This window comes from Monodelphis domestica, chromosome 4 (assembly GCF_027887165.1).
Source record: "Monodelphis domestica isolate mMonDom1 chromosome 4, mMonDom1.pri, whole genome shotgun sequence".
Lineage (NCBI taxonomy): Eukaryota > Metazoa > Chordata > Mammalia > Didelphimorphia > Didelphidae > Monodelphis > Monodelphis domestica.
Genome location: NC_077230.1, coordinates 275,486,796 through 275,510,621, shown reverse-complemented (window position 1 = coordinate 275,510,621; position 23,826 = coordinate 275,486,796). Strand labels below are relative to the sequence as shown.

The 23,826-nt window shown below is 43.4% G+C and overlaps 1 protein-coding gene across 2 annotated transcripts in view; it reads left to right on the top strand.

Annotated features, from left to right (window-relative positions):
* KIRREL3 (kirre like nephrin family adhesion molecule 3) overlaps window positions 1–23,826 on the top strand; it is a 779,983-nt gene that overhangs the window by 713,496 nt on the left and 42,661 nt on the right. For both annotated transcript variants that reach the window (XM_007495106.3, XM_007495108.3), the window contains exons 6-7: window positions 3,501–3,658; window positions 14,743–14,893. In XM_007495106.3, the coding sequence (XP_007495168.1) occupies window positions 3,501–3,658; window positions 14,743–14,893 (309 nt within the window). The remainder of the gene's footprint in view (window positions 1–3,500; window positions 3,659–14,742; window positions 14,894–23,826) is intronic.

The window sequence follows — 23,826 nt, the reverse complement described above, 5'->3', positions numbered from 1 at the left end:
ATTCAGTTTGACGGGCCTGGTGCATCCTCCCACAGCCTTTCCTCCTCCTGCCACACAGGCACATACACATACACCCCCACAGGCACCATCCCCCATCCGCACCCCTCACTCCCACTCTCACCCCCATCTGGTGTGTAATGAGCCGAGGGCCAATCAATAATGCATGCCTACATGAATAACCAGGATGATAACCGCTTATTTGGGAAGATGTAATCAGGACCCATTCTGAGTGTGTGTGTGTGTGTGTGTGTGTGTGTGTGTGAGTGTGTGTGTGTATCAGCCTAATCTCTCCTTATCCCCATGTCTCTGTTACCTCTAATTCAATAGACTGAAGCTCAAGCAGGAAAGAGATTGAGAAATGTTTGGGGAGAATTAAATACCTATAAGTATCCTTTGGCAACGTTGGGGATGAGGACGCAGATCAATACAGTAGGAAGCAGCCTCGGTGAGATGGTGGCATTGGAGTATGGCTCAGAAGGACTCGCACAAGAGGCTTGCTCACTTGGGGCACTTGTGGTCTTTATGGAGGCAGCAAAGACGAGGATTGGGGGGAGGGGAAACAGAGACCACTTGTACCCTGAATAGAGAACAGAGTCCTGCCTCTTATTCTTCCTTCTAAAATACTAGCCAGGTGTTCCCAACTCTCCAATCTAGTCTGGACTCACTGAGGTCCCATGAGCTCCCCTCTATCTCGGTTCCCCCATCAGGGAGACAAGAGCAGTGGGCCCACAGGTGAACAAAGAGAAAGTATTGGAAAAAGAGTCTTTGTGAAAATGTCGAGGCCAGTCACTTTTCCCCTGTGGAAGGGGAATGGAGAGGAGGCTTCTCCACATCATTGGGATGAAATTTCTATTATTAAGAACAAATCATTAGCTGCCCTTGCACTCCCCCATTTATCAAAGCCCATCATTATCCTCCTTCCCCACCCTGCACCATCTTGTGATCATGGGGCTCTGGCCAGCCCTGACCAACCCAGGGAAGGCAAGCCAAGGACTAATGAGTGTTTAGCAAGCCCCCAAATGAAAGGCTGTGAGAAGTGTTGGGTCAGTGGGTTGTCATTACTGCTGAGCCCCCAAGGGCTCTGGCCACCCCACCCAGAGAGGCCATCTGCACTGAGCTGTGGGACCTCCCAGCAAGACATTAGTTGAAAAGGCAAAGAGCTGGGAGGGGTTGGATGACCTCAAAAGGCCAGGACATCGTCTTCCCGCCAAGATAGTAGACACTGGAGAAGGGAGAAGGGAAGGGAATAGTGTAGGGAGAATCAGAGCAACTTATTTCATATTGGAAACATTGAGAGGTTATACTTTCTCATCCAAAATGTAAGGAGAACAACATTGAAGCCACTTAGAATTTAGTTACAGTGACAGGTCGTTTAGCCAGAGTCCTAGCTGGAGACATAATAGATATGATGAATCCCAAAGAGAAACAACTTCTATTTAAGGAGTATTATTTTAACTGTATGGACCCTCAGAGAGCATCTAGTCCAACTCCCTCATTTTACAGATGAGGAAATAAAGCCCAGAGAATTAAAGAGACTTGCCCAAAGTCACACAGGTAGGAAGTAGAAGAATGAAGATTTAAAGTGCATTTCCCTAACTTCAGATCCAGTGAGCTTTCTAATATTGCTTCTCAGTGCCCAGCTGACTCTGGTACAGAACATGGTTACTGATGGCAAGAAGCATTAGAGAAAATAGTTTAGGGGTCCCGAAGCTATCACATGCCATGTCTTAGGCTCCAGGAAAAGTTCATGCCTTGAATGGGGCCCTGCCAAGGAGGAAGAAAGGCAAGAAGGAAGGAAGGAAGGAAGGCAAGAAGGAAGGAAGGAAGGAAGGAAGGAAGGAAGGAAGGAAGGAAGGAAGGAAGGAAGGAAGGAAGGAAGGAAGGAAGGAAGGAAGGAAGGAAGGAAGGAAGGAAGGAAGGAAGGGAGGGAGGGAGGGAGGAAGGGAGGGAGGGAGGGAGGGAGGGAGGGAGGGAGGGAGGGAGGGAGGGAGGAAGGAAGGAAGGAAGGAAGGAAGGAAGGAAGGAAGGAAGGAAGGAAGGAAGGAAGGAAGGAAGGAAGGAAGGAAGGAAGGAAGGAAGGAAGGAAGGAAGGAAGGAAGGAAGGAAGGAAGGAAGGAAGGAAAGAAGGAAGGAAGGAAGGAAGGAAGGAAGGAAGGAAGGAAGGAAGGAAGGAAGGAAGGAAGGAAGGAAGGAAGGAAGGAAGGAAGGAAGGAAGGAAGGAAGGAAGGAAGGAAGGAAGGAAAGGAATTTTTATTAAGTACCTAGTATGTGTCTAGAACTGTGCTAAACTCTTCAAATATTATCCCATTTAATCCTCACAACTACCCTGTGAAGTGGGTACTATTATTATAACTAGTTTACGGTTTAAGAAAGTGAGGCAATCACAAGTTAAGTTATTTGCTCAGGATCACACAGCTGGTAAGTGTCTGAGGGTTTTCCCTCAGGTCTTCCTGACTCCAGGTCCAGCACTATTTTTGTTTCTCTGGATAAAGACTCCTCCTTATGCCAAGGAGCTGGATCCTTACTAAACTGCTAGGTCCGGTCCAAGACCATGAGTCTTTTGACTGAAGATTTATGAACCCCTTCCTCCATGGTAATCCAGAGTAACCAGAGGAGAGTGCCTCCTTTGTGTTGGGCCAATGCTCCTGGCTTAGACATTCCTAATGTACTGCAGAGAAATCAAAGGCTGCTGCCCATACCGAGCTTATGTCCAAGGCCAACAGTACAGACTATACTCCTTTACTCTGGGGCAAGCAGTAAGGGAATGAGACTAGAAAAAGTTGAGGAGACATAAGGATGGAAGAATTTGCACCATTTGTAATTTTTCCAGGGAAGACAAAAAAAAGAAAGAGATTAGAAATGTCTTGAGCCCTGGATGCTATGTCTAATATTTTAACATATGGAAAGGACACTGGTATAGGAGTAAGGGGTCTTGGGTTCTAGTCTTTAATAGTGTACTTTACCATCATTTATGAATTTGACCAAAACCCCAAATCTTGCAAGGCATCTACTTCTTCATCTCTGAAATGGATATCGGTCAACTAGCAAACATTTATTAAGCTTCTTCTATGTACCAGGCATTGTGCTAGGCTCTGTACATTCAGATATAAAGAATAAAATCATCCCTACTCTCAGTGGATGTGAAAGTAGAAAATATTTGATCATTCCACATAAATTCTATTTTTATTTTTTCTATTTGGTTATTATAAGGCTTTATTTAGCCTGTTCTGAAGAAGTCGACCCAACAAAGAGAATACTCTTTGGCCAGTCACCACCTCATGGCCATCAAAATAATTTAACAAGCATTTATTAAATTCTTATTATTTGCTAGGAACTATGCTAGATACTGGGGATATTCTTGCTAGAGTAGACCAACAAAGTCATGTTGTAGAAAGCCAAAAATTGCTAACCCTCCTACAAAGAAAGAAATAATGAAACTGAAGGAAAATGTCACTTCTTGGCCTTCAACCTGATTTGTCTATTATGCTTCTCTTCTGCAGTGCCTCCTGATGATCCAGTCATCCTGGGAGGACCGGTGATCAGTCTTCGTGCGGGAGACCCCCTCAACCTCACGTGTCATGCTGACAATGCCAAACCAGCTGCCTCTATTATCTGGATGAGGAAAGGAGAGGTCATGAATGGAGCCACCTATTCCAAGGTGAGGCATTGAATTGGAAAATATTGGGGGAGTGGCAGACATGGACTTCTCTCTCAGTCCACACGATTACAGAGTACTAAAGTTGGGAAGGACCTTAAAAATGATCGTAACCATTGAGCTAGATGTGGATAGGACCTCAGAGATCATCTATATAAGGACCCTGCTGGTGATCACACAGGTTGTGAAAAGTCACAGAGACAGATGTGTTTCAGCCCAACTACTCTTCCCACTACATAATGTTGATCTCTTTAGCCTAACATACTCTTTATCAGTCAAGAATTTTAAGTCTTATTGGTTGTCCCTGTTCCTATTGCACAAAGCTGAGCCCTTAAGTTCAAGGGCATTCATACTTTTTAAGAGAGGTAGTTTCAAGAATGCCCCAGGTTCAGAAGTGCCCCACTGGTCAAGAGCAAGAACCCAGCCTCCAGGGTCCTTTCTGTCCCCCATCCACCCACCCACCAGAGTGTGGGTGATAAACACCTTGCCTCCACCATAGTCCCAAGCCCTGGGACTGGGAGCTATTGGGAGCTTATTAGGAGATAAATTCTCCAGCTTGTCTATCTGGAGGGGAGCCACCCAGTTGTATCATTAAACATGAAAATGTGACATGGAGAATATTCCAATCAGATGAGGGCAAAGGGGGAAGGAAGTAGACATTCTTCCCAGACTTGTCAAGTCCTGTTCCCTTCCCAAACCCTAAGTAGCAGCTGGGGTTTATAGCCTCAAAAAAGAAAAGATAGAATTTAATAGGACCCAGCAGAGGGCAGGAAGGGCTAAGGACAGCTGCCAAAAATTCAGACGACCTCCTGTCCCTCATTCAAAGCCTGAAATTGGAATGTCAAGTTCAACTCTGCAAATATTTACTGATCACCTCATTTCTGCCAAATACATATGGGGAGGACAGCATAAGAGGAAGCACAGAGCCCTGCAATGGAATTCTGGATAAAGCCCAAACTCCTGTTTTCCAGGGACTCATAGTTTTGCTGGGGAGATAAGACCACAGAGAATTTGGTGCAGCCCCTAAGTTCCTATCAGGTCACTCACCCTCTTTTTTTCCACCCCATTTACAATATTTACAATCCAACAGTGCTGCCCAGACTCCCCCTCCTCTCTGCTTAAGCACTCAGCAATTACCCTTACCAAAATGTCACATCTGTTTTCTGTAATTGATGGAGAGTAAGCCTGGGAGCAGGCAAAAGTAGGGAAGGGAAAGGAGCTTTTTTGAGAAGGGGGAATAAGCCCATGAGGAAGTCTCCCCAAAGAGCTGTAATAATAATGAGGAGAAGGGGAAAGATACCTCCTTCAAGTTTTTCAAGCATTTTATATTTTTCAAAACACATATGATCCTCAAAATTGTGGGTAAAGGGAGAAAAGATGCTATCAGTCTAGGCACCTAGGTGGCATAGTTAACAGAACACTGGACATGAAGTCAGAAACACTTGAGTCTCTAATCCTACCTGGCTCACCTAACCCCTTTCAGCCTCAGTTTCCTCATCTGAAAAAATAGACAAAATAATAGCATCTACACTCTAGGGCTGTTATGAGGATCAAATGAGATGATATACTGTAAAGGGCTTGTAAATCTTCAACACTATCTAGGTGCTAGCTATTACTATGTTGCATTTTCTGAATATATATTGAGTGAATGTGTATTCACTGAAGCTTAGAGAAGTTAAATGACTTGTCCATGGTCACACAACTAGAGTAAGGTCTCGGACCTCCAGACCTTAAATATATTATTCTTTCTACTATAGCAGGAGAAAGGGAGAAGACCAAGGAGTTGAAGAATGGGATGTGAAAGGATTATATGCTATAGGGGTAGTTTTTAGCATCATTGTCATCATCTTATAGGATTTTCTCCAGAGATCATGTCAGCACCAAAGGGAACCAGACCACAACAGGAACTATGTTCATCACTGGGGGTGGTAAAAAGAGACAATAACAGTCCCTGAGCCCGAGTCTTCTATGCCATGCTCTCTCTTAAAAAGAGAAATTCCTGGATGAGAGTCATTTATGGTCCTTCCCCTCCCCACCCCACCCCCTGCCACTAAAGTCAGCTCCAACCCAAGATGACTGTTAAATTTTCAGTGTGAGCATTTATACCTTAGAAATTGGCAAACACTACAAATTAGGGCTTGATTTATTATTTTGTGGATTGTCCAGACATAAGAAAGTAATAGAGAAAATGCAGATTCAACTTAAGTGTGTCAGGCATAGATTCTTTTTTAGAAAGCTTATTATTAAACATTTACTAGACACCCCTGATTCCCCTCTAATCTCACCCCTAAACTCCTCTCTCCCATGGTTAAGCCTACCAGAGATTTGGGCACAGGACAGAATTCAACATTTATTAAGCACATACTCTTTGCAGGGCACTAAGCTAGACACTAAAGGGTGCCTAGGTAATGGAAACCATCCCTTCCCTTGTGGACAAGGCTGGGGAAGTGAGCCATTTGAAAAGGATAATTATGGGCAGCTAGGTAGCATAATGGATAGAGCACTGGGCTTGGAATAGAGAACACATCTTTATAAGTTCAAATCCAGTTTCAGGTACTTATTTGATGTGTGTGTCCCTGACCCTATTTGTCTTTTTTTAAAAGGGGGGAAAAGGGAGTGCTCAGTAGATAGAGCCAAGCCTGGAAACCGGAGGTCCTGGGTTCAAATTTGACCTCAGATTTGTGTGGCCCTGGGCAAGGCACTTAACCCCCACTGTCTAGCCCTCACCACTCTTCTGCCTTGGAACCAATGCACAATATTGATCCTAAGACAGAAAGTAAGAAATGGGGTCTATGTGTTAGCCTTTCTTTCTTCCTCCCTTGCCTCCAGAAAGCCAGCATTGTCAGGCTGTCTGAGAATGAGCATGCCCTTGCAGCCCTTGTGTTTTCATCTGGGCTGCTGGGCCTTGAAGTTGGCAGTGGCATTATCATTCGAAATGCCAACAAATAAATAGATAAAAGAGTGGAAGGAGAGGTGACGGGAGAGGGCTCCAGCTCCTTAGAAGGAGGAATGCTTGCTGAGCAGAGCTGCTGAGGCGGGAGTAAAGAGAAGAGGATGCCTTCTGAAGCCCCTTCGGGATGGTTTCTGACCCACCATGATCCTGGATTTGGCCACTCCGTCGGGGACCAGACCTAGAGAAACCAGCTTTCTCCCTACATCCCAAGCCTAGCTCAACCCTTTCTCAACAAATGCAGCATTGGCTCACAAACAACAGAATCTTCCACCTACACAATCAATGAGGGATGGACTCTCAAAGGCTTAGGGAAGGTGCAACCCCCAGTTCCATTTCCCAGATGAAGACACTAAGGCCTGAGAAGGGGAAATGCATTGCCTCCTAACATGCCCAGGTTCCTGACTCTAATCCCTGGCTCTGTCCCTTACACTCTACCAAGGCAAGGGCTATCATTAGTAAAACAATCCAATCTGGATCTTAGCCACCCTTCACGTGCTGCTTTAAGGTAGACCGAGCATTTCGCACGCATCTGATACAAGGAGCCCAGATGGAAAGGGGCTGATGCTTAGTGGCTGGAGATCTCGCCTGGGAGCCAGGAAAACCCACTTCAGACCCATCCTGGTCGGGTGACAGGGAATAAGTCACTAACCCTCTCGTGCCCCGGGCAACTCTCTGAGACAACTATAATTTGCAGAGCAAGTGTTGGCTGCTAGGCAGAATTTCCTCATTGGGAGTGTGATATACCAGCAAAATCACAGGTCTGGTCTTTTTTTTTTCTTTTAAGTTACAAATAATGCTAGAGGAGTTTAGCGCAGCAAGAGATTGATGCGGGCTATTGCCATCAGAGGGCTCGTGGAGGGGATTAGTCCACAGGGCACAGGACAAATACACTCGGTAAAATAAATCCTGAATGGTCCATAGCCCCAAGCCTCCAGCCTCACCAGCCCCAGAAGTCCCCACAGCTGGCACAGCAGACCCAAGATACTGCCCAAGTAAATCCACCCCCCACCAATACCTTTGCCCAGAGGGCTCTCAGGAGCTGTGCTAATGAGGAGCTAGAGAGGGTAGTCCTCCCCTGCCGGCACTAACTCCTACGAAATTAATTAGAGCTCAGATCATTATAATGTAATCATTAGGAATTAATTCCAATCACCACAACCCCCCCCCCAGCGGTGAACTCTGCTCCTGCCCCCCCTCCGCCCCCAGCCTCCTTTATATCCCATCTGTGGACTAAAAGAGGCCACTTCCCCCATGACTGCCACTCTGGGGTCAGAAGAGATTTGGGAGAGAAGATGGAGCGCTGGGAATGGACCACCCAGAAAAGGGTGTTGCTAGAAGCCCCTCCACCTGCTCCCCCATCCCCTCTGATGAAGGAGCACTTCCTTCTCCTCTCCACTCCTTCCCAGCAGAGAGTTTAGCATGGCCAAACTAGGAATTTTCTCAGTGGCCTGTGGGGAGCCCCTAGAAGGGAGAAGGAGTGAGGGAGTTTGGTGAGGGGCTCCACTTTTATCCTTGCTGGTCAGTTAGGCCTCATGGCCCTCCCAAGAAGTTTGGTGTTGCCCTCATGCAGCTGAAGGAAGTGCTTGACCTCAAAAGCATCATCAGGAGATAGTTCTCCAAGCTCTCCATGTTGACCTCTTCTACTTCTTCAGAATAGAAATGAAATCGCACCTTTATGAGACCCTGAACTCTCAACCTAATTAATGTTAGGGCATTAGGAAAATGTGCTCTGCTCTCTTAGGGACAGTGATTCTTCCATGCCTTCAGGGATCTGGGATATTGGGGTCCTACAGGGGCAGGGACAAAGTATGCAGCCCTCCAACATTTTAATCCAGGTGCCATCTTGTTAAAATGGAAACCAGCGTCCTAAAAGAAGGTAAAAGAAGAGCTGTTACAGAATGCATCATGTAATCTCTGGGGGAGGGAGGTTAAGGGGAAAGAGGTTCTATTGATCTCCCACACACGTATACACACTTTTATCAAGTGATTCAATAGAGTTCCCTTCTATATCACGACCTTCCCCACTGCAGTATCTATTGATATGTTTATTGCAAGTCAGCATCATCAACTAAAGGGGAATTTGGGGAGAAGCTGCAGATGACACATGAAGGCCAGCAGGTGACACAGAAAAAGTCTAGAAACTCAGAAATGCATAAAATGAATGTATAGTATTGTATAATATAACACATTTTATCTTTTACTACCATAAATATTTGTATATATGATTTCTTTTACTGTAAACATCCCCTAAAGAAAAAGAAAAAATCAGACTTCTTCTGTGGTATGAAAGGAGGGTCAAAAAATTTTATATATATTTTTGTGATTGCAATGGCCCTAACCCCCACAATGTGGAACTCTCTCTCTCTCTCTCTCTCTCTCTCTCTCTCTCTCTCTCTCTCTCTCTCTCTCTCTCTCTCTCTCTCTCTCTGTCTCTATGTCTCTCTGTCTCTGTCTCTCTCACTCATTTTCTTTTTTTTCTCTCTCTCTATCTCTCTCTCCCTCTCTGTCTCTCTTTTTTCTCTCTCTTACTGTCTCTTTTTTCCTCTGTCTCTATCTCTCCCCTCTCTTACTCATTCACTGACTCTCTTTCTCCATCTCTCTCTTACTCTCTCTTCTGTCTCTCTCTCTTTCTGTCTCTCTCTTCTCTCTTCTCTCTCTGTCTCTCTATGTCCCTGTCTGTCTTTCCTCTGTCTCTCTTACTCCCTGTCTCTTTTCTTATCTCTGTATCTCTCTTCTCTGTCTATTTATCTGTCTGTCTCTCACTTTGGGTTGTAGCACTATCTCTATCGACATCACTTTCTTTTAGAGGTAGTTTAGTGTAGTGAAGAGACTTCTAGATTTTAGAGTCAGGAAGACCTTGGTTCAGATTCTACCTCAGACACTTAATAGCTATATGACCCAAGTCAAACCATTTAACTTCTCTGATTCTCAGTTTCCATGTCTGTAAAATGCAAAGTGTGGATTCAATGGTCTCTGAAATCCCATTCAGCTCTAAATCTGTGATCTATGACCTCATTATCCCTTCTCTTTCCATGATCTACCTACCTAAACTTCTGGCCACTTCGTCTCCTAACAGTATGGGGTCCCCCAAAGGAAAAGATTTCTGGAATTCTGTGATTTTATGGTTCTGTGATTGACTCACTCTTCCTGCCTCTCCACTTTCTAGTAACCCTTGCCCCCTCATCTATGGCATCCCATTCATAGGCACAGACATGAGGGTATAACTCCCAAATATGCATATTTTAATAGATATGTACATGTGCACACACGTGCTCACATACACACATTGGTCAAAAAGGGATCAGCCTTCTAGCAATGTGGCCCTTCTGACAGTGCAGTAGCCTAACTAGTGACTAATGAATGCCCTTCCTAACCCAGAGCTGATTTACATGCTCACAAACCTTTCTGAATCTAGAGGATGACAGCTCCATGTCTCCAGAGTGTCTCCCAAGAAATGGAAGAAGGGAGAACAGAGGCAGGTGAAAAGGAGAAAAGGCTAGAAAACAGAGAAGAAAAAGACAAAAGAAAAGAGCAGACAAAGAGGGAGAATTGGATAAAAGGAGAAAGACAGATGTGAATGCCAAAGCTGTAAGGAATTTTAGAAATCATCTAGTCCAGCAATTCCCAAACTGCATTCCCATTCTGTGCCTCAGTGGAATGAAGAGTCCTGTTCTATTGATGTATGTTACATATAAATTATTTAATTATGTACTTTGACAGCTGGACAGCTGGGTGGTACAATGTAAGTGCTGGGCCTTGAGTTAAGAAGACTTGAGTTCAAATCCAGCCTCAGGCATTTACTAGCTGTGTGGCCTTAGACAAATCACTTAACCTAACCTTCTTTGCTTCTGTTTCCTCATCTGAAAAAAAAAATGAGGTAGAAGAGAAAAAGCCTAAATGGGATTGCAAAGAGTTGAACTTGACTGAAACAACTCAACAATTACTACTACTACTACTACTACTTTGGCAGCTACGTGATTTCAAAGTTGAAAGGTCCTTCCCCCAGTAGAGATCAGAACCACTCCCTGCCTTCTTCTTGGTGTGATTCTTATCTAATCCTCTAAAGAACATCTAACAAAAAGATGGAGGCCTTCCTCTTGAAATTTACTATCTAGATGCACAAATATACCAATCCATGAAATGATATGTGTATCCAAAATGTGTGGTAATCTCTCAGCATGGAAATCAGCTTGATTTCTGTTGTATTGCTCCAATAGCTCCCCAAGTGACCCTTTATTTCAAGAAGGCATACCCTACAGGCTCCTAAGACTCATTTTCATGGGTTCCATTTTTTATCAAAAGAAAGAAAAGCGCAGGGATGAGAACAAGGACAACATATAAGATATGAGTGAAGACATAATAATCCCATGAACAGCATGCCCCCAGCTTCAACCTTTCATGCCCCCCTACTCTCATAATACTCCCCACTTCAGCCCCTTCTCCCCTGAATTCTCCCTTTGTCTTTCTTATAATGTCCCAATCTCTGTTCTTCCCACAAGGTCCTATAGATCTTGTGCCATCCAGCAGTTATTCTAGCCTTCCAAATTTCCAATTGAGCTTCATTCTGATGCACCTACTCTGGTGCAGCACTTTAAATGCCCTTGGCCATTTTCTTACTTCAGGAAATCAGAAAAAGATGAGTTCTCCAGGGAGGGCCAGGTGTAAGAATGTGTATGTTTGGTGAGTTGGGAGCATCCATCAGCAGATTAGCCTTCTTCCTGGGTTGCATTCCTTCTTCTCTCCTTTGTCCTTGTTTAATGAACACATCTCCCTTTTCCTCTAATTAGATGCAACAAACAGACTTGAACCAGAATTTTTATTTCCCAGAAAAGCAAATGCCCGGACACAGCAAATATGCCATTAATCATCATTCTAAGGCAGAGAACCACCAATGGGTGGGAGAAGCAGCCAGGGGCCTAATTAGTGGCTTGGGGCCTCATTGTTCCACTCCCACCAGCACCCAGTCCTGCCCCTTCTCCACTTCTCTGCAGAATTGAGGAGAGATCAATTGAAGGAACTCCTGGCAGAGTCAACTTATGCAAATGTCTCTTGTTAGCGAAACGAAAAAGCAAGGCAAAAGAAATGAGGGGGAAAAAAAACCTTTCCCCCCCCCTCACTCACTCTCACACACACACGCACACACACACACGCACACACACACACACACACACACACACACACACACACACACACACACACACACAAGTTTTATTTCCATCCAGGAAATTGTTCTTATTATCGCTTGGCTATTTATAGCCTGTGTGTTGTCTGCTGAGGAGCCCCAAGCCAATGTGTTAATGTGATCCGGGCTTCAGCTTGGGGATGAATGATGCTCTCTCCTCTCTGGTCCTGGCATCTCAGCTTTTCTGAGACAACAATTCTGCATCCTCCTTCACAAGGAGGCTAGACAAGCGAGCCCCATGGAATGATGGGGCACCTTCAAGTCCCTTATAGGTTACTCTCATCCCTAGAGGGCTGAGGGAACAGAGGTCTCCACCTAGGGTGTGTTTTCCCTGAAGGAGTTAAAGGAATAACATTGGTCTGGCTCTTGTAAATTCTACCTTGGTAGCCTAATGGAAGGAGGGTTGTCCTGATCTGTTTTTTTAAGGGCTCATAACAGCCCCATTTGAGGAAAAGAACCCTCAAGATTTGGTAAAGGAAATAGGCCACTGGTTACCACATTAAGGTCTTCATGTCTATGTCCACCAAATAAAGAAGAAGAAGGAAAAGGATCCTTCACACGTAATAAATACTTAATGGATTTGTTGGATTGAATCACAGGATTTTTAGAATTGGAAAGGAACTTAAGAGGTCATCTAGTTCAACTTCATCATTTTACATATCAAGAAACTTGGCCCAGAGGTTTAAGTGATTTGCCTCAGATCACAGTCACTTAACTACTTCTTTGTCTTTCAAATGGGAGGATAACAGCAGCCCTGCCTACCTCTTGAGGTGGTCTGGAGGTTCCAAAAAATATTGGAAGTAAAAGTACATTGGAGAAATTAAAATCTTCGAAGAAGTAAGATACTGGGACAGCTAGGTGGCTCAATGGATTGAGATCCAGGGGGTTCAAATTTAGACACTTTCTAGCTATGTGACCCTGGGCAAATCACTGAACCTCCATTGCCTAGCTCTTACCACCTTGGAACTAATACATAGTATTGATTCTAAGATGTAAGGGAAGGATTTAAAAAAGAAAAGAAAGTGATATACTGAAATGACATTAAAGGAGGCAAGTCATATTGGTCTTGCCAACATTTTTCACAAACTGTATTGTATGCTCTATTACTGGGCTCAGCTATAGCATAGTCACAGAAAACAGGAGGAAGTAATGTGCTGTTCTTCCTCTCCTTCCCCCCTTGCAAGACTTCAAGGAAGCAAGTACTTAAATTCCACTGGAGTATTTAAGAAGAAAGAAGTAGCTTTAGGGCTGGTGTTAGTGTGAAGGTTGAGACACTGAGTGGAAAGCAATAATCAAGGGAACATGGAAGGAAAGCTCACCTGCAAGTGTAGTAAGAGCGTATTCTGAGTCTCTGTTTCTATTGTATCAATAACTAAAATGGGGTCATGGGGAATTTAGCCCAGGGCACCAAAATTTGGAAGACAATGATAGCATCTGTACCCCTTCAACAGGAGGGGGCAACTGAATTTAGCACCAAACGAACAAGAATAATTCATTCAAATAGGAAGCCACCGAATGGTGGGCTTCTTCTCCCCAGCTGTTAACTGCAGATGAACTCCTTCCTGGCATGGACCTATATAGCCACTGCATTCCCAGCAATGACTGAGGAATTCCTGCATCTGTTTCTCCCCACCACGAGGCTGTGTCTAGACTCCCTTCCCATAGCCTCGGCTGAATTTGTATTTTTGCTTGTCCTGGGTGACAAAATTACTAGTTACAGCTCTTGTTTCTGTGAGATTGGAAGGAGAATGTGAATGAACCAGTCCATCAATACACTCCAGAGCAAGTGTGGAGCTCTGGCATCCCAGCTGTGCATTGGGACTAGGTAGGAGAAAGACTGGGTAGAGATTGTCGGTGCTACCCTTGCTCATCCAAACCCCTTTCACACATGCCCCATTCAGTGTGGACCCGCAGAACCATTGAGGACATCATGTTAAATCTTGTACGGCACAAATTTCTTCACATCTCCTAGATTTTATGCAGGAAAAGATTGCCCAGGTTGAAGGTTACAGAATGACCTAGAATGCAGGAATAAATGTAATTCATCTGCCTACAACATACTCAGTGGTTCCTCTAGCACAAGGGTTCTTAACTTGGGGACTGAATGTATGGATAGAATTCAGGAGATCTGTAAACATTAATGGAAATATACATATATATGTATTTATATAATCTTTATTTCAATCTAGTAGACTTCACCAGACTCCCAAAGGAGTCCATGACCCATAAAAAGGTCAAGAATCCTAATCAACATATAGATCCAGAAAAAGCAAACTGAAGGAATAGAAGATTCATTATGTACTATAATTAATTCTTCAGTAAGCCTTATGCCCAGGTTCCATTAAATTAACCTGATTTCTTTTGCACTGTGGAAACATGGACTAATGCTGATTTTCATGGCAAATGAAGAGTTTGGCTTAACAGTCTTGTCTTTGTCCTTATATGGGTCAGCCATTCAGTCAGGCCAGGAGGGGGTGCTTCATGGGATCACAGGATCATCATAGATTTAGAGCTAGAAGGGAGCTAAAAGACTACCTTGTCCAATTCCTTTGTTTTAAAGGTAAGGAAATTAGAGTGATGAGAGAGGAATTGGCTTGCCCTCCCAATAGACTATAAGCTTCGCAAGAACATTAACTGTTTAATTTTTGGCTTTGTGTCTTCAGTGTCTAGTACATATTAGACTCTTAACTGTTTGCTGAATTGAAATGAATTATCCAAGGTCATATAGCTAGAAAGTAGAACAGCTAGATTTTGAATTCAGAACCTCTGACTCAGATTTAATGTCTTTCCTTTGTACCTACCTCCCTGACTTCCCAGCTTACACTGAAAGCGGAATCTTCACCTCTGCTGAAATGGGTCAACCTTGTGTCAACCTCCTTTCCTCCTCCTCATGGCTTCCAGGCTAGAATAACCAGAATCCTTTCTTCCTTTCCCTTTCCTTCCCTCTTCTAGACCTTACTTCGGGATGGAAAACGGGAGAGCATTGTGAGTACACTTTTTGTCTCACCTGCTGATGTAGAAAACGGACAGCATATTGTATGCCGAGCCACCAACAAAGCCATCCCTGGGGGAAAGGAGACCTCTGTCACCATTGATATCCAGCGTGAGTACTTCCTGGTACCCAAGCCCCAGCAAGGCTGGCAGATGGGAAGAGATGGAGAACCAGAGAGTCTAGTTCACTGTCATACAAAGAGTTTCTCTCCAATTTACCCTTAGTCAATTTATTCATTTGCTATCCATGGACCTCCTGCACACAGAGAACTGACTAGTAAAACTAGTTTGTGGGTCAATAGCTGGTTTGACTATATTTATATGACCGCAATTAAAAGGCATACTATCACTTTGGAAAGAGATTATAATGCCCTCACTTTACAAGGGAACCTGGAGGGTTTGTGGTTCTAGACTGGAGGGGAAGTAGAGTTCCCTATAGCAACTCTCTCCTGGTTTGTTCCTGTGAATCACAGAGAGGATCTGGAATAAGGGAGGAAATGCAAAAGCTTAAAATCCAGTGAAGTATTTCATTATAGAGCTGAGTCTGGAGAGAGGTCGCTGGCTCTCAGTATCAAAAAATATAAAAAGTTTTCATCACAGCTGACTGGGTGGCTCCCTTTGACATTTCTGTTATCATTTGATAGGTTGAAAGTTATATTTGTAGCACTCAAGAAGTGTGATTTTTTTCTCTTCTTGGATAATTTCCCTCTACAATTAGGGCACAATGACACCAGGTGGTAATGTTTTTGGTTCTGAACAACCCACCAGTGGGCATTGTTAAGAGATTAGAATAGAGAATCATAGCATTATAGATTTTTAGTGCAGGAAAGTCCCTTGGAGATCATTTTGTTCAAAACCCTCATTTATACAGGTAGCTGAGGCCCAGGAAGAGAAGATGACTTATTTAAGCTCACACAGGAAATAACAAAGTCAGGGCTGAGGTCTTCTGCTCTTTGTAATACATATATTTCTACTTTTTCATGTTTTTTCATAAAATTGGTTTCATGACAATCTACTCAGGAATGTTAATTAGATCACCATAATTCTAAATAATTCTAGAATTAGAATTTAGATAATTCTTATTCATAGAACCATTAGAGCACAATCTGGGTCCTAGACATTTTAGAGATCAGCTCAGGTACCTGAGATCTAGAATTTTAATTCCCTGGTCTAGAAGAGCACAATTTTATCTGTAGTAGGCAGAAGATACATCTCAAGTTCTAGATTGTATTAGATTGTGTTCTAGCCTACCAAAGCTTGGGCCTCATGGTGAAGCTTAGCTACTGAGAAAGGGAACTCCATCTTCATAATAGGTTTTTCATTTTGATTCACTCAGGCATTCCATATCTTCTCACTCTGTCTGGGAGGCAGCCAGGCTTTATATCGTCTCTTTTTAGTCTCCCTCCTAACCTGAGGTCTGGATTTTCCATCCACAGAATCATAAGAGTTACCATCTATCAAAAGATATTCAAAGTCCAATTGTTGTTCCACACAAGGATAATCAAAAGTACACTTAGTTTTATATTAACCATTGATCCATCAACCTATGTTTATTATGTACTCACTATCTGCCTGACATTGTGCATTTGAGATCCAAAAAAAAGGAGGAAAGGAAAAAAGTCCCTGCCCTTAAATAGCTTACATTCTTTTCTTATCCCTTGTCGTCTATTTTAGTATCAATTCTTTTTTTTTAATCCTTACCTTCCATCTTAGAATCAATACTGTGTATTTGTTCCAAGACAGAAGAGGAGTAGGGCTGGGCAATGAGGGCTAAGTGATTTATCCAAGGTCACACAGCTAGGAAGTATCTGAGGACAGATTTGAACCCAGGTCCTCCTGACTCCAGGCCTGGCAATCTATCCACTGTGCTACCTGGGAGCTTACATTATTTTTTTTACCCTTACCTTCTGTCTTAGAATCCATACTAAGTACTGGTTCAAAGGAAAAGAATGGTATGGGCTAGGTAGTTGAGTTAAATGACTTGCCCAGGAGAAATGGGAGAAACAAGATGTATGTAAATAGGTAGGTACAAGAAACATGCAGAGTAAATGGAAAGTAGCCTTAGAAGGGAAGACTCTAGCTGCTTAGGAGACCAGGAAAAGCCTCCTAAAGAAGAAGAGTCTGTGCTGAGTCTTGAAGGAAGCCAAGGATTCCAAAGACATAAAGGTGAATGAACAGGGAGAGCATTGTAATAAATGGATATATCTGAGTTTCTACTGCAATAAAGGGGATACTGGGGTTTCTATTGATTATTACTGATGGCTAATGGATCAAAGATTTTGCCTACCCTCCTCCCTCAAAATGATACCCGTTTTTCCTCCCTCTCCCTCCTGCCTCCCTTCCCCTCCCCCCTTAGTCAGCCACCTTCTATGTAACCAAGGTGAAACTATGAGGGTTAGAGAAGATACTTTTTCTCTCTTTCTCAAGTAAGGAGGTTTATTGGGGAAGATAGGACAGGATGGAGGATAAGGTAAAAGGGATGGGGTATTCACTAATCTATACAATGAGTTATGAGGGTATTGGGAAATTGGTGGTTCTACCATAACCGTGACACTGGGACAGTCGTAGAGTTTGAAGGACAAATATTTTTCTTCTTCCTTCTTTTAACCAGACAGCCAGATAATCTCAGCTTGGTTAATCAAAGTCCAGAGACACAATTAGCTCTTCAGGTTCAATCACCACCTTCAGCCACACAAAAACTTCTTCTTCTCCCCTCCCCTCTCAGAAGCCAAGAGAGCCCAGTTCAGTTCAGCTGTGGTGTTAGCTTCCACTTGTTTTTCCCGGTAACATTTTGACAGATGATGAACTTTGCTTCATGTTGCATGCTTGGCTTGCCTTGCAGATTCCCTCTTTTACAGCATTTAGGCATGGGTAAAAGTACAAAGGACCCATGAAGTGGGTCCTATGCAAGGAACAGAATATAGACCAGTATATTAAAGATATAATCTGTGGAACTATTTCTGGTTGCAGTAAATGAATACTCTGGCTGACTAGAGAGCTGCTAGGGGATACCTGTGAGTGCCTAGTTGTAATGGAGATAGATGAGAGATAATGAGAGATATAGAGATGCTGCTAGAGGGATTACTCTGGGGAATTCTGGGGTTGCCTATTGATCACTATTGATGGCTAATAGATCAAGATATTTCCTACCCTCTTCCTTCCTCACTCCCTCCCTTAACCACCCTTTTCTTGAAGCCTTTTGGCTTTGCCCCTCCCCCTTGAGTGGACTGTGAGATTTATGAGGAAAAATTCCTCTCTTTTCCTTTCTCAAGTAAAGGGTTTATTGGGAACAACAGGATGGGGTTTGAGGTGAGAGGGATAGGGGTGTCCCTAATCTTTAAGGAGAATTAGGAGGATTATGGAAAATGTCTGTCCTGTCACAGCTGTGACTCAGGGACAGTCAGAGAGATGAAGGACAACTGTTAAATCTTCTTTATTCTTCCAATTACACAAAACCACCAACAAAAGTTAATTTTCTTCTCAGATTAATTCCAGAACCTCCCCCCACCCCTAAGGTCCTTCAACCTAGGACAGACGAAGCCAGTCTCCCTTGATCACAAACCCCCAGAGAAGTAGTTTTTCAGTTCATCTCCTCTGGTCAGGCTCCAACTGCCTTTCTGGGAACATTCTATTTTGGAATCTTCACCTTGATTGGCAGATCAGGTCCCCAGCTTTTTTTTTTGCAAGAATGAAGTTTTCTCTTTCTTCATGCCTCTTCCATACCAGTTTGACTGAAACTTAGAGTTTGTGAAGGGGAGAAAAATGTAAGCCAACTGGAAAGGTAGGGAGGAGCCACATAAGAAAAAACTTTAAATGTCAAAAGACAGAGATTCCTCCACTCCATAAGAATAATCCTCATTGGGCCTCCAATTAAGCTCTGTCAAAATAGCAAGTGGGAGCTGATAGCGTCTGATTCTCCAGCTGCAAAGAATGTCCCCAAAACGACCCGTCCTTCAAACACACCAGTTCCTAGTTTAAGAAACATGAAGAATGCTAAGATTTAGGGTGAGAAGAAATCCAAGGAACCATCTAGTGGAACCCCTTCATTTTATGGAAGAAGGGCAAAAGAAGTGAAATGATTTCCCCAAGAGCATATAGTCAAGAAGTAGAAGAGCTCGGTTTGAACCCAGGCCTTCCAATTCCACTTCTCTTCCCTAGACTCATGCTATATGAGCAGGCTTCTAGGAGCTGGCAGCTGTGGCTGTGGGAAAGAGAAACACAGAAAAAAACAGCAGGGCTTCAGCGCCAACCCATTATCCATCATCTGAGAAGAATCTCCCCCATAAACAAGAACATCATCATCATAATAGCCCATCCGACTATTAAAAGACTGTTTGTCTAAATACTCTCTAATGAGATGATCCGTTTAACAGGGTGGCCCAGATGACAGATGCTTCAAAGGGCTGGGGAAGGCAGTGGTTAGGGAAGAAGATACTGCCAGGCTTTGATATATGCCCATGGCTTTCCAAGTAAGGATCATCTCCCTCCCCTACTCCCACCACCATTAAGACTAAAGTAAAAGATGAATCAATGGACTGAGCAATGGAAGTCAAAGTAGGAATTGGAACCAGCTCTGTATCCTAGGCACTTCTTCCTTCCTTGGAGCACAGAGAACATGCACTTTCCGGGGACCAGAAGGCCAGAGAAACAAACCCTCACCCTGCTCATGAAACCTCAAGAACCATAGAACCAGAGGATTTAACCTAAAGCAGTGACCTGTTCCCTAGATTTCAGGAAAGACAAAGCTACTCCCAATCTCCCAAACCTCCTGGTTGTTAGGCATCCATGTTTGTGAAGGGAGGGAGAAGAAGGAGGACCCCTCTATGGTAGAACATTCTTTGGGGTCAGTCAGTGCATCTTTTGTAGTTTTCCCCAGGCAACATAGAGAGCAACAGTGTCTTTGGCCCCTCAAAACTGCCCACTGGCCTAGTATCTTCCAGAATTTGCTGAAATATCTAACCCTGACCCTTTCCTGATTCATATACACAAAGTCACTGGAGTTGATGCCTTTGCCTTTCTTTATACACATATGGTCCTTACCAACTGAATAATGACAAGAGTACAGCCATCCTAAGCCAGGTGTACCAACCCATAGTTAAGAGATTTTAATCTGTCCAAGAGGAAAAAGTCCTAATTTAATGTGCCCATTTACACACATACACTCATTCAGAATTACAGTCACAGAATTTGAGAGTCAGAAGGGAACTCGGCCATCTAGTCTAAACCAGGCATGAAGGAAATCTCTGATAATAAACTCAGCAAGTAATCATCCAGCCTCTGTTTAATGACATCCAAATAGGAAAGCTCACCATTTCTCAAGGCAAGGTATTCCCCTTCTGGACAGCTCTAATTGTTTGGAAGGTTTTCCTGACATCAAAGCTAAATTTGCCTTTTTGCAATTACCCCTCATACCTCCTGCTTCTGCACCCCTGGGACAAACAGCGCAAGTCCTTTTTTTTAATATTTTTTTCCAATTACATATAAACACAACTTTTAACAATTTTTAAAATTTTGAGTTCCAGATTCTCTTCTTTCTTGCCCCCTTCTCCTTATTAATAAAGCAAGCATTTTGATATAGGTTATACCCTATGCCATCATTTTTTTAAAAATTTTCCTATTAGTCATGTTTTGAAAGTAAAAACAAAAAACAAAACAAAAAATATTAGAAAAGTTTTTAAAAGTATACTTCCATCACATCCATGGTTTTTTCTCCAAAGGTGAATAGCATTTTTCATCATAAGCCCTACAGAATTGTCTTGGATCATTGGATTGCTGAGAATAGCCAAGTCATTTACAGTTGAACATTATATAATTTTGCTGCCACTGTGTACAGTGTTCTCCTGGTTATACTCACTTCATTTTGCATTAGTTCATGTAAATCTTTTCAGGTTTTTCTGAGAACATCCCTAGCAGAATAAACCTAGTCCCTTTTCATCTAACAGTCCTTCAAATGCTTGAAGAGAGCTATTGTGCTTTCTCTCCCCAAATCTTTTCTTCTCAGGCATGCAATCGTACACATTCACATGGGTGTAAATGTACACTCATATCCACATCCACATAAACTAACCACACTTTCCACTCACTCCGTCCCTTCCTAAACAGGGAGACCAGGGATTAGATCGGTGCTGTCTTTGCAAATCTTCATGTTTTTTTCTTAATGCGCCAGGGAGAAACATCTGAACTCAACAAAACCACGTTTGTTTATTTGTTTGTTTCCCTTGGTCTTTATGTGTTACCCCAACTGAAGACAAAGCTCCTAGATTGGCTAATGGGAGAGAATGCACAGCAGCCCGACACCTTACCTCATATGAGTGCTGTGCATCCAGCTGCTGGATTTCAAAAGGATGTTCTGCAAAATTGCTGAGTCAGAAAGTCAACCCTCCTCCTACTCTCTCCAAAATGCAACCCTCTTCCCCCACTAGAAAACACCACCCCTTCCCAAAATTCAAGCCTTGCTGATGAAAACACTAACAGACTCACAGTTGTAACATCTGCTCAATGTGATTTTGGTTCCACCAGCTACATCAAAGCTGCCTTCCTGTGAGTTATGCAGCCGACATCACAAGTGGGATTAAAATCATGTTTAATAGTTGGATATGCCATAAACTATTTATACCACTGGAGCCCAGCAAGCACCTGAAAATTCACATCCTACACCTTGGGAAGGAAAAAAGTAGAGGGGCCGAGTGCTCCAGAGTCCTGGGTGTGGCTGTGCAAGCCTTACCCAGATAACTCGGCGCTGAGGGAGTCACATCTCAGACAAGCCCTCTAGAATTCGGGGGGATTCAGAGAAAGGAGCCTGAGAGGTAGTGTGTTAATGCTACTCAGGGCAGCAGGGGAGGAGGAGAGTAGGATGTGATGGAGCAGATTATGGAACCAATCAGATGAGTCAATCAATCAGGCAACAAGCATTTATTGAGTGACCGGCATGGTGCTAGATGCTAGAGCTGCAAATCCAAAAAATGAAATGACCTTGATGTTCCATCAGGGGAGACAAATACCAGATAGCCAGGGATGGAGGACACTGGAACTGGAGGGATCTTGAAAGACTTCCTCGAGAATATAGTGCTTGAGTTGGAAGTCTACTAGGCAGAGGGAAGAAGGAAACACATTCCAAGCATGGGGACATCCAGTACTAAGACATGGAAACTGGAAATTGAGTACTGTGTGTGAGGAACCCAGAGAAGATCAGTTTAACTGGAGTGTGGAGTACAGCAAATGAAGTGAGAGACTGATGGCCAAAAGAGTCCACAAGTAGGCACCCCCAACAACCCCCCTGCTTCCAGATCTGGCCTCCCAGAGTCCTATTACTATCTAAGCAATGCCTCATCTATGATTGGGATCTGGATTGCCTAAATTCCCATGACCAATGTATCTCCAGGGTCTTGATTGACCTTTCATTTCTCAACATCTCAGACACCTTCAGACACTCTCAAGAATGGAGGCTATTGACCTAACCTCAGATGGTGGCTTCAAAATAATTGGCTATACTTTCACAAAAAATATTGTAGGTGCCAGCTATGTGACCCTGAGCAAGTCACTTAACCCCCATTGCCTAGCCCTTACCACTCTTCTACTCTTCTGCCTTGGAACCAATACACAGGATTGATTCCAAGATGGAAGATAAGGGCTTAAAAAATTACATATATATACATATATATATATATATAAATATATATATATATAGTAGGTGGGGCAGAGATAGGCAGCTCAGTGGATAGAGATCCAATGAAATGGGAAATCCCAGGTTCAAATCTGGACTCAGACACTTCCTAACTGTGTGACCCTAGGCAACCCCAGTTGCCTAGCCCTTACCACTCTTCTACCTTGCAACCAATACTTAGTATTAATTCTAAAATGGAAGGTAAGAGTTTTTAAAAATATAATAAAATAACTACAGTACAAGACGATCGCTGGTCAGTACACAAGGAAAACACAAACAGAATGTTATATGAATTCTTAGGGAGGAAGGATCTTAACCATCTGGGATGGGGGTGGGTGGGGAGAGCAGCAGAGAAAGCTTCCCAAAAGACTCTTGAATGCAAACTAACGAACACATTTACACAGTGCTTGCTTTCAATAGGATTAAATCAAGCAATCTCATTCTTGCAATTACCATAACAAGTCATTATTAGTTCACTAATGCAACATATATTTTGGGTTATTAGAATAATTATTAGTGCATCCGTTATTAAGCTTTTGCCCATCACCAACTCACCCCAGTTGGGGCAGTGTCAGGGTTGGGGTGGGGACATCGAGAGTACAAGCCTTTGGGTCTCAGTGTATGTGGGATAGATTCTCCACCAAAGCCCCAAATTACATATGGGTGAGCCATATCCCAATGAGGAGACTCATGATTCATACTTAACAAAGGAAGGTGATTAGCTGCTGTTGGATAATGATAGGGCAGAGTCAGAAGGCGGCAAGGGGCCTGGGAGAGCCTGCGCCAATCTGGGCTGGTTATGTGCACTGCTCTCATTGGTATTCCTCGCTATACTTGTCTTTATTGTCATTCGAATTACACATTTTAAAATGAGATTAGAGTAAATTGCAAATACCTATAATTTGCCTCATAATTCTTCATGAAAAGACAGGTGGGTTGGCGTCTGGGGTGGCAGACACCTTCCAGGGTAAATAGTCCCCCAGGGGGAGGTGGGGAAAATAGGAAGAGAGGAAGGAAAGAGAGTCCCTCCTGGGTGATTCACCTCCTGCTAGTCAGGGAGTTAGGTCTCCCCCCTCCCTGCTCCCACCTCCTCACATCTTTCCCAGCTGCCCACAGTCACCCCTGCCATGGCATCCCAGGATAAATACCTACCGCAGCTCCTTGACTCTAAGAAAGTTGACTCTTTCCCCAGTCCTTAATGTGATCAATCTTTGGATACCACTTGGGGATGACCCAACTGCTTGGAGAGATAGAGAAGACCACTGGAATAAACTCAACCCAAAACTGAGAGATGATGTGTAGGGTTGCCTCCCTCCAGGTCACTCACTGGCCCCCATAGCCTCATCAAAGTGATAGGAGCCCTATTTTTCCATGGGACACTG